We start from the raw sequence: 11333 nt of genomic DNA, 5'->3' as shown, positions 1-11333 counted from the left end.
ATTGCATTCCATATAGACTATCTTTGCTATCTGAATACTAATTGTCCCAATTTTAAGAAACCGTTTGTAGCTCTATTTATTTTGTATTACTTTAATATAAACAACTACTGAATGCCATCAACAAACTGGGCCGACTCCTGGGCATTTGAAAACAAATCAGACATCTACATGAGGCATTGGTTCAATTCAAGCAAAACAGTGGCTTTGCAACTACATTTCAGTAGTCCAAAAAAGGAAGACATGAGCGACAGTGAGCAGACCCTCACTGTGGGGTGAGGAATGAGTGCAAGTTGAGGAGCATTCAGTTGCTTCAGCAGGTATAGAACACAGCTGCACAAGTTGCTCCGATCTGTAGTGTTGACTATTTGACACACGTAACATTACTGCTTTGGGGGCCAAATGGTTGCCAGTGTATTTCCAGATACAATTCAAGATCCTGGGTGTCACTTTTAAAGTCCTTCATAGCATGGAACTGGGTTACCTGAGGGACTGTCTTCTTCCAGTTGTTTCTACCTATCCAATCCAGTCCCACAGGAATGTGGGGTGTGGGGAATTAGGAGATGTCTCTGCCATAACCATTGCCCTCTCTAGAGAGTAGGATGCTCCCAAACCTGCTGGCCTTTCAGAAGGTGTTGAAGACCTAGCTATGTGCCTGGACCTGGAGTCCAGAGTATGTGAAAGGCCCATTTCCTGGTTACATTTATTATAATAAAATATAATATCTCTTGGCTGCTATTTATATTTAATTTCTTTTTTTGTATTGTATTTTAATCATTTTAATTGTTTTATGATTATTCACCACACAGAGTCACTGGTTTGAAATGGGTGGCAATACAAATTGAATGAATAAATTAATCTCAGTATGTATATTTGGTGGACATGAGTATCTGTTAAAAGAACTGTCCATTTGTTCCTACTTTCCTCTTTTCTTTAGTAAGTGTTCATATCTTCTTACATGATACCCATCAGATTTGCTCAGAGATTAGTCAAAAACCTTTTGCAAGGGCTTTGTCAATAAAGTTTTGAAATTCCAAATATTGTTTACCAGTTCATTGTTATCAATTTATTTGGTGATTCTCATAAAAGACTCCTGAAGCTGACTGATGGTATATGAATTGCCAGAGTTGTTATTAAAAATAATAATTATATGGAATTGTGCAAAGTTTTCTTCAGGATTCCCACTTTTGCTAGCAGAAATGTAGGTTTGCTTTCCTTACAATATATATTTCTAATTTCTTCCCAATCCACTATTGGTTAATAGTTTATATATCCCTGAGTGATTATTGTTAAACATGTATCTCAAGGGTACTTAATACATTTGAAATGTTCATGTTTAGCACTTTGGGAGTTTGAGGGGTGTCTTTCAGTCAATTTTGATTCCTGGCAACTCCCTGGACTAGCCCCTGCGGAGGTTTGCATTAGTAGTTTGCCTTGGCCTCCTTCCTAGGACTGAAAAAAAGTGACTGGTCCAAGGTCATCCAGCTGGCTTTGTGCCTAAAGCAGGACTAGGATTCATATCTCACTACAGCAAACTGCCTCTTCTATTTCCATCACTTGGCTCATCCCAAACCTCTGCAAGAACAGAAGAGCAGCTATAGTACCGTTATTAGTCCCAGTGTCATCAGAGGGAAAGTGGGAGGAAAGTCTTGGTTATGTTAAATACACGAGATTCTAGCACGAAGCAATCCACCCTTTTGAGTCGGATTGAGTTTCCAAGCTAATACACCTCAGAAAGTTCAAGGCTCATAGATATTTATTATAATCCGATCAAATGGCTTTAAGGACCCATCCTTTCTTTGCTTTTTCTTGTAACTTTTCTGATAAATTTTACTTCTCAAATTTAAAATTTCTGTCGAATTGTTTCCATATTGTAGAGAGACTTAGATGCAGCAGCAGAAGCCTGTGAATTAAACTCCTTTATTTTCCCATTCTACTAAAAGGGAAAGAAAGGAGAAACGCGCAATTCATAACATCCTCCCGAAGCCTCTGTGGTGATATAAAACTGATGCCCGTAAATAATACACCACCAAAGGTTGGTCATAATTATTTTACGGCCGAAGTAAAAAGTGCCTAAGCATTTAAAAAAAAAAATTAAATTAAAAAAATAAAATCAGGATCCAAATTCGATAAAGAGTAACAGCACTGCAAACTTGAGAACAAAAACCTTCCAAGGGCATTTGCAGCCACGCCGCTCCAACGCAGGTAGCTTGGGAAAACAGCGATCTTTTTCTCCATTCAACTCTACGCACCCGCAAAATTTAGCACACAGTCAATCTGTCCGATAAACCACACCCTCAGCGCAGGCTCCTCCCTCCCTAGCCGGCCCGCCTCCTTTCAGAGAGTCACTTGGGGCAGAATCGGAGAAATCTCGCTTGTTTTTCTTTCTTTCTCTCTCGCGCGGATAGTGACGTCACAGGGACGCACAGATTCGGGAAGGAGGTTTGACGGCAGCATGTGCGGGGGCTGCGTGAAGACGGAGTACCCTCCTCGGGTAAGGCGGGGGGGGGGAGCGGGCTTTCTTTAAGGCACGAGAAGGGAGCGTTCCTTTGTCGCTGCCTTCCCTGTTCCTTGGCTTCCTTCGAAGTTTGCCCCCCCCCCCTTACCAATTCTTACCTGGGAACAGATGAGATCCAAAGCAGGGGGTCTGCAGGCAAAATTAATTTCTCCCGCACTCAGTAATGCCTTTATTAAGACCAGCCAAAGTGTCATTAAAGAGTGTGCAAGGTGCAATACTAATATACTCCCAGATTTTTTTTTTTCCATTATGGAATTCCCCTCCCCCCCCCGGGCGAAATAAGCTTAATCCTTTTTCTATTTTTCACTTTCACTTTTCATGCAGAGCACTAGGCTGTCTCCCCGGCTTTTTTTTTTTTTTTTTTGGCGAAGTTTTTTTTTTTTTCATTTGAACCTGTTGTGGTTAAACAGTGTTTCTCAACCTTGACAATTTTAAGGCATGTGGACTTCAACTCCCAGAATTCCACAGCCAGCATTGCTGGCTGTGGAATTCTGGGAGTTGAAGTCCACATGCCTTAAAATTGTCAAGGTTGAGAAACACTGGAAAGGATTCTTGCAGTGGAACTCTCCAGATGGAATATAGATCTATAGCTGTAGTGGGCTCTCATTTTCTGCCAAGAGGATACAGCCCTTTAATTGCCAGCACTTTTCAACTGTGTTACACTACAGCTTCCAGCATTTCTATTGAGACGTTTATTATATGGGATTCTGGGAAGTGTAGTTCTCCAGTTAGAGGGAAAAAATAGAAAATGCTTCTCTCCTAATAGGTACTGGGTAACAGAGTCTTGAGAAGATGTTTTTTGCATATCTGTGCTTTCAAGTCAGTTTTTGACTACTTGGCAACTGCTCAAAGTAGTCCCTGCAGTTTTCTTGGCAATATTTTTTCTCCTCAGAAGTAGTTGCCATTGCCTCCATCCCAGGGCTGAGAGAAAATGACTGGTCTAAGGTCACCCAGCTGGCTTTGTGCTTGAAGCAAGACTAGAACTCACAGTCAGCTTCTAGTCTGGTGTCTTAACTTAACCATTACGTAGAATTACTATAAAAGTTATGGGTTTTCAAGAAACTCTGCTAATGATGTGTGAAAGGAAATATATTTTCTATTTCTAGTTTTTAAAAGTGAACTGTTTAAAAGATATTTTAACATTATAAAATCTCTAGGTTGTATATGGTTTTTTTATTTTAAATGTATTTCTCAATGTAATCTTGAAATCACTGACTTGATATTAACCAGAAAGAAATATTGCACATTGTATTGAGAAATAAATTGAAAATCAGTACATGTAAATCCAGAGATAAGCCAGATGATTAGAACATTTGAAAAATTTAAGAAAATGATCTTACTGAAATATAGGGTTGTTCTAAGTGGTACATTGATTGCAGATTATATATTATAATCTGAAAATCCTTTGGTGGCATTATTGTTCATCATTGTTTACTATGACTTCTCCCTCTGGAATGGAAAAGAACCTACCACAGAACAGTCTTTGAAAACCAGGGTCAGATGGATTGTCAGATGGATTGTTTGTTTTTGGCATAACTTATTATGTGAGACTTTCCCTTTGGCTTATAATATGTGTGAGCCCACATAGGGAGAAGTCAGATTTTAACAGTTTACCATATTATTGTTTAGATTGAAGGTTGGATTGAATGCATTTTATCTGGGAAGGAAGGAAGGTATGTAGGGATAGAAATTAGGTCTGGGGGAAATTTGCCAGGATTACTCATATGTGGGGTATTTAATTAGCTTCTATGTGTTTTCTCTGATCATAATCATTTCCTTGATTGCATTTTTAAAAATATGGGAAGTTCTGAATGTAGAATTCTGAAGTAATTTGTAAATTTGGCTCTTAAATCAATTTAAGAAGAGATCACTGGCTGTGTTAACATATTTTCCCACCTTTGAATCTCTTAGGGTACTACTTGCTTGGAGAACGGATCCTACTTAATGAATTATGTTGGTTGCATTGAATGCAAAACACGGGATTTTGTGATGATTGTGAACAAAGCAACAGAAGAAGAAGATGGAGAGGAAATTGTCACTTACGATCGTAAGATGGCCAGATTCTTCTGTTGTTTGTGTGGGCATTAAGAACCTGTATCCAGAAATCTGTACCATTGAAAGTTAAATGTGTCTAGACATGCTTTTATATGTGAGATATGCGTGCATGTATTTCATCCCATTATAAAAACAAAATGGTAATGAACTGTTATCATAGTTACCTGAATAATGCACTTCAGGATTCTGGGCTATGCCCAGTAACACCTGACTGCTAATAATTGAGGCATAAGGGAATAAATGAATTTATTTTTCCTGTCACAGAAGGTCACATGCCCCAAAATCTATTTTAGGTGTAAGGGAACTCTCAAAGCACATTTAGTAGCATATAGAAGATGAAAGAGAATGAAGAGACAGGAGAGTAGAAAGTTTCACTCAAGGAAAATTATTTTAATCCAATTCTTGCTGTTGTTGGATGTATTAATACTCCAAGGTTGGGTTTACCCATCACATAACTTGTTCGTTTTTGGCTTAATTTGTTATGTGAGCCTTTCCACTCTAAGCTACAGTTTATAATAATATATTTGAGCCCACCCATTGTGCCTTATTCAGGAGATCCTGGTAAAAACCCATTACTTAGAGCCACATATGAACTTAGGCCCTATAAATACAATTGCAGAAAAGAAAAGCCAGAAACCAGGTTTTCTAAAGAAATATATTCACTGATTTTTTTTTCTAAAGAAATATATTCATAAAATTGTCATTATGGTGATAAAAACATGAAGGTTGCAGTCCTATGTTCTTTCTTGAAGGGAAGCATCATTGAGTACTATTGAACTCCTAAGTTAGGTTGTGGCTATCCTGAGGTTGCATTCAAACTCCAGTTAGCCCCAGACAGCTTGGCAATACTCAGGGTTTAAGTCAAGAATGTCTGAAGAATTATAGGTTTCCTTCTCCTGTCATAGCGGCATTTTGTAGGAACAAATACAACAAAGAGACTTGTGGCCCCTTAAAAACTAACACATGTAATCATATAAACTTTCTTGAATTCTAGTCCATTTCATCAGATGCATAAGATTGTACTATATAATACAGCTTATTTATTTAATTCATTTTTTAATCCCACCTTTATTATTTTTCTAAATATCTCAAGGTGGTTAAGATACCTAATACTCCTTCCTCCTCCTGTTTTCCCTACAACAGCCACCCTTTGAAGTGAGTTGGGCTGAGAGATAGTGACTGGCTCAAAGTCACCTGGCTGGCTTTCATTGCTAAAGTGGGATTGGAACTCACGGTCTTCCCGTTTCTAGCCTGGTGTCTTAACCATTAGATCAAACAGGTTGACCAACTGTGGTTGAGGAGAAAGAGAAGATAGGTGGATGGGATAGAAAACAAATAGAGAATAAAAGTAGATATGAGAACAGGGAGAATTGCTGTAGTTAAAATTAAAGCGGGAGTTGGGTCTCATGTATTTTTGTACTGATGAGCTAATTAACAGTGTAGTACTGTTTGCGATAGTGGCAAATATCTGTAGTTTGGTGGAAGCTGAGTGTGGAGGCTCATTCTCCAAGCTTGTGAGTTGGTTTCCGAATGTTTTGTTGTGCCAGGCTAGGTAACATCTTCAGCAGAATTGAGGGAATTTAGTGTAGTACTGTATGTAATTACAAAAGAGAGGACCAAAACTTCTTTTCAATTGATGTTTTCATGATAACTAGTTGGTCATCTCCATGTTGGGAGTTGATGGGAGGGTGTTGGGGGGAACACTACAAAATAATGTACATTGCCTTCTTTCCAGGTTTCCCAGTCTGGTCTACATTCCTGGGATCTCCTAATGGTCTCGCAGTAAAAATATTAATTTTATTTGACTCTGTTTAGCTTTTGGAAATCAGCCAACATCAGTTTGATGCTACCATCAATTTTTGTATGTATTGATTGCCTGTTGCCCTGAAAGAGTGCCATAAACATTTTTAAAGCAGATTAATAGTCTTTTGCAACAGCATGCCAGAGCTGAATGTCTCCTTGCCATATTGTTTTAATGAGCAGATAAGCGTCTACTTGTATTGCTACCCCTTCCTGCTTTTCTATATTGTCACTTCTGCTCAGTTTCCAGGAATTGTTAATCCTGTATATCTTCTGCTTTTTCTTCTTCTGTGAGTGTAACTTTTTAATGAACCAGTGTGCAGTGCCAGAACATGCCATTTCTCTCATTTTTTCCATTGAAGTAATAGCAATGAATGTTTTAGAGAAGTGATGACAGTAGGGATAATTAATAAATGGCTAGGAATGGAAATTGGGGAGCCAAATGGGGGAAGGTTGAGCTTTCTGTAGACTATATCTTTTTAAGTATGACTGGTACAGCAGGTATTATCCTTTGATTCCTGTGTAAGTGCAAATGTCTTAAAGCAATTTGATTTCTTTTGCAATTTTAGAGCATAGGTTTCAAGCTTATCTTTTGTTTTCTTTTCAGATGTATGTAAGAATTGTCACCATGTGATAGCCAGGCATGAATACACTTTTGGTGTAGTGGATGATTACCAGGTATAAGAGCCTTTCATTGATCAAGCACTGAATTTGTTTACCTTTTATTTACTTCAACTTTTTATCTTTTTGAGGCTCATTAAGCTTGGTAATTGATTTATAGCATATAATTCAGTATGCTTTCATATGATGTTAACAAGTGGACCATATTTTAATTTAGTATGTTGTGTGAATCCAGCCTATGTTGTTATTTAGTGGTTATGCTGTACAAACTCAACCAGTTGGTTTAATAATATAAACTATTATTGATTTATTAATTCAGCTTGAGAGCTGACTAAATATAAACTCTGGACAGCTGACAATGCAATAGACCATAAAAAAATAAGGAAAATGTATGTGTCCCAGGATAATGTTGCAGAATCAATCTGAGTTGGTCACCAAGACCAGAGGTTTTTACTTCCAAGCTTTCGGACTTACTCTGGAACCCATCCTCAGGGAATTCTCTCTCTCACTTGGTCAGCCTAGGATTGATAAATATAATTGGGTATTATCAGCCTAGTTTTGATACCGAACTCCAAATTGGCTGATGACCTCACTCAGCAGTTTCATGTAATAGCTCTGCTTCACAAGGTATACTTGCTGCCAATTTGCTTCTGGGTACAATTCAAGATACTAATCAGTATCTTTAACAAAAAAAAACACCTGCTTTATAGCTTAGTTACTTGAGGGACTCTCTGCCTCCCTTAGTATCTACCCAGCCAATTCAATCTTGATGCCATCTATCAGGACCCCAGAAGTATGCCTTCTCTGTACAATGCCTGCCCTCTAGAACAGTGGTGGCGAACCTATGGCACGGGTGCCAGAGGCGGCACTCAGAGCCCTCTCTGTGGGCAAGCGCGCCGTCGCCCCAGTCCTACGCCTTCAGTTGGGTTTTATAAGACCTTTTTGCTTTAGGCCTCCGCCACCATATGCAAAAAAAAAAGGTTCAATCAATCAGTCAATTTCAACTTCTCGTGGGGAAAAAAAGATCTTGCAAAGTTGGAATTGATTGATTGAACTTTTTAGTCCAACCCAGTCTGCTGTTGCCACTGCAGCCACATCCACCCAATGGGCCACACCCACCCGGCACCCGACGATGCATAAGTGGGTTTTGGGTTGCAGTTTGGGCACTTGGTCTCTAAAAGGTTCGCCATCACTGCTCTAGAATGAGGTTTCTTCCCAGATCTGCACAGCCACCATCCTACTGGTTTTTCAAAGGGCATTAAAGACTTGCTTTTTCAGCAAGGATGACTGAACCTCCTTTTAACTTGAGTGGTTTTCTTTTGCTCCCATCTAGTTTTGTCATTCTGCAATCTTTACCTTTCTGTTTCTTTTTGTTTCTCTTATTTTAATGTTTTAAATAATTTCTAAACCACCCAGAATTGCTGTGAAGCAGGCAGTATATAAATTTAATTTATGGTTCACACAGTCAGCCAGATGTTTAAACTGGATTGGCATTTTTATCCACCTATCGGGTCCTTCCCAAGAACGTGGGATAGACAGTCGTTGCTATTTGATGGTGTTAAGGCAAGGGTTTTCAAACTTGGCCCTTTTATGACTCGTGGACTTCAACTCCCAGAATTCCTCAGCCAGCATGCCTGGCTGAGGAATCCTGGGAGTTGAAGTCCACGAGTCATAAAAGGGCCAAGTTTGAAGACCCCTGTGTTAAGGTATTGTGGGAAGATTTATTTTTATAAAAATAAGTGAAATTTAATTATATTGCTTCCAAATAAATATTTAATGACTTTACCCAATCAAAATCATGGCATCAGATTTTGGCACAGTTATTGCCAAAAGTAGTTTCAGCTGCTCCTCGTGAACAACAGGGGGAGATAGAGGGCTTTTATATTTGATAACCAATCTCATGTTATACCCACCATATCTTTAAGGTGTTGGCAAGTAGTTAGTAATTCGATCTCATTAAAGATATATAGGTTTGCTTGAACTATGACTATTGTTACAGCTCATTGATTCCTTGGTTAACACAAATTAATATACTCATGCAGCAAATGAAAAAAAGCATCTATTCTCAGTCACCCAGTATAAATATATTTTGTCTCTCCTTCTAGGAATACACCATGCTCTGCATGCTCTGTGGGAGGGCAGAAGATTCTATCAGTATCTTGCCTGATGACCCTCATCTGATGACTCCATTGTTCTGAAGTGCCTTGATTTTTCTCAGCCATTGTATCATGTACTAAAAGACAGAAACTCATGGAATAAGATATTTACAGAACACAAATGCAGACTTTTCTCAATCCATGTGGGACAGTCAAATGGTATGGGATCAAAAAATAGCATCTTCAGATGGTATGGGGTCAAAAAAATAGCATCTTAGTTTATCATAATCAGAAGCGGTCTCTGCAAGCTAAAGGAAGAGAGAAAAAAACATTCATTTGCTGAAAGCTTCATAGAAAAGGCAGAATTCCTGCTTGCTGCTTTGAGTCTTCTTTAATGTTTTCTACAAGTCAGAATGCTGTGGTCAGGGTTACTGGCATCATAGGGAATGCTGTATTTTTCTGACTGTCTACCCCACTGCAGTATCAACCAATGCCTCCAGCTCTCTTAGTTGAAAGAGGACTCCCCAAAAGGAAAGAAATCTGATTTGCGGGAGATACAAAAAATGTATGAGAATGTAATGTTAGGGGGGGGAAATTGCCTTTTCCAAAGCCATCCAGCACACCATGTAGAAATAGAGGAAGCGATAAGAGGTAAGACCAGGTTACTTGAGAGACTTCTCACCTTACTGGGATTGGCCCATACCACTTGTGCCAGCAGAGAGAGCATGCTGTGGGTCCCGTCAGCCCAATTATTCCGTCTGGCGGGATCCAGGAGGAGGGCTTTCTCTGCTGTTGCTCCTGCCCTGTGGACCATCTTGCCCCCCCCATGTGAAGTCGGTCCCAACCCTCCTATCCTTTTGTAAGTGGCGGAACAGCGCAATGGATATGGTTGGTTGAGTAATAATAGCTCCCACCCACCCCCTCCACTCTGCCCCTGCCCTCTGTATGTGTCCTTGGTTTTAATATCTGATTTTAACTTTTTATGTTTTCACTGTATATGTAACTGTAAGCCACCAGGAGTTACCCTAGGTATGGTAAGATGGGCGGCCAATAAATTTAATTAATTAATTAATTAATTATCTCACAGAAAGCTTTAGAGAAGGATAGAACTAGCCAGTGTTTCTCGGCTGTTTCTGTGCCCCAAATGAAAGAAGACTCCATTTTCCTTCAAGTTTTCCAGAATGTACGGTTGACTCGTAGCAGAGTCATGTAGCTTCATGTTCATTAGAAAACGAACAGATGAAGAAATCTTGCTGATTCTAATCTAAATAATTGCATTGATGTGAACTTCCGAAGCAATGGGACACTTGCCCTCTGACCTGCTAAAAGGTGGTTCCTGAATCAAAGGGGGCAATTACTTTTTGTATTGGCACATCACATATTGGGTGATTGTTTATAAAGTAAATGAAACAAGCTGAAAAAAGTTGGCATTATGGTACTTGTTTGCTTGGATTCCCTTTATCAATAGGACCCTCACTGATTTCATTGGGAAAGATAAACATCAATTCAGAAAATCAAAAAAGGGTAACTTTTTCGCCGAACGGTATTTGATTCAGCAAGGCTGCCTTCTGTGGTTCATTTATAGTGCCAGCCTGTGGGTATATGACCTATTTCAATTAGGATTTCACTGTGAAATTAGGTAGGGAGAGCTGATCTGAGACTAATTAAACTGAAGTTTCATCTTTAAGAAACTTAGTCAAGGGCCATAAATCTTTAGCCACTGAACCATTTTTGAATGCAAATTACCTTAAACTGCCATCAGCAAATGTAAGTTTCAGTTCTCATATGTAAAATTAGAAAGGGACCTGGTGTCTGCTAATGGATTCTAGAAGCATTCCTCTCTATGGAAATTGGTCCTTTCAGAAAGATTGTACTGATCCCATAGTGGTATCTGCCCTTACTGTAACTTGCATTAGCAAACTTCTCTGATGTGGATTAACACGACTGCTTCTTGCCAAAGATTTTGATGATGCATAATTACTTTGCCTGCCCAATGAAGCAACTAGATACTGATTTTTAACCACAAGACTAAAACTAAAACTTGCCAAGCTATTTATGAGCATAGAATATGAGGCACTCAAGGCCAGTTGGCATGGTAATTCAATGGAAGGAGTAACTCTATAATTGCCAGACACTGGAAATAAATTATAGGACTATCACAAGTTTGGGAAGTATAGTATATCATATAAGGTAATTTTGGTTACATGGTTAATTACAATTTGTCCTAACTGGTAGTGTTGATAATC

At 39.0% G+C, this 11333-nt stretch overlaps 1 protein-coding gene across 1 annotated transcript; it reads left to right on the top strand.

Annotated features, from left to right (window-relative positions):
• Nucleotides 1–2408: 2408 nt before the first annotated feature.
• Nucleotides 2409–9412, top strand: CHURC1 (churchill domain containing 1). Its single transcript, XM_015824436.1, has 4 exons — nucleotides 2409–2491; nucleotides 4427–4562; nucleotides 6978–7048; nucleotides 9097–9412. The coding sequence occupies exons 1-4, from the start codon at nucleotides 2453–2455 to the stop codon at nucleotides 9187–9189; spliced, it is 339 nt and encodes a 112-aa protein (XP_015679922.1). The 5' UTR covers nucleotides 2409–2452; the 3' UTR covers nucleotides 9190–9412.
• Nucleotides 9413–11333: the final 1921 nt, after the last annotated feature.

This window comes from Protobothrops mucrosquamatus, unplaced genomic scaffold (genome assembly GCF_001527695.2).
Source record: "Protobothrops mucrosquamatus isolate PMUCROS unplaced genomic scaffold, P.Mucros_1.0 scaffold2232, whole genome shotgun sequence".
Lineage (NCBI taxonomy): Eukaryota > Metazoa > Chordata > Lepidosauria > Squamata > Viperidae > Protobothrops > Protobothrops mucrosquamatus.
Note: the sequence above shows the minus strand (reverse complement) of the source record. Positions and strands in the feature narration are given on the sequence as shown.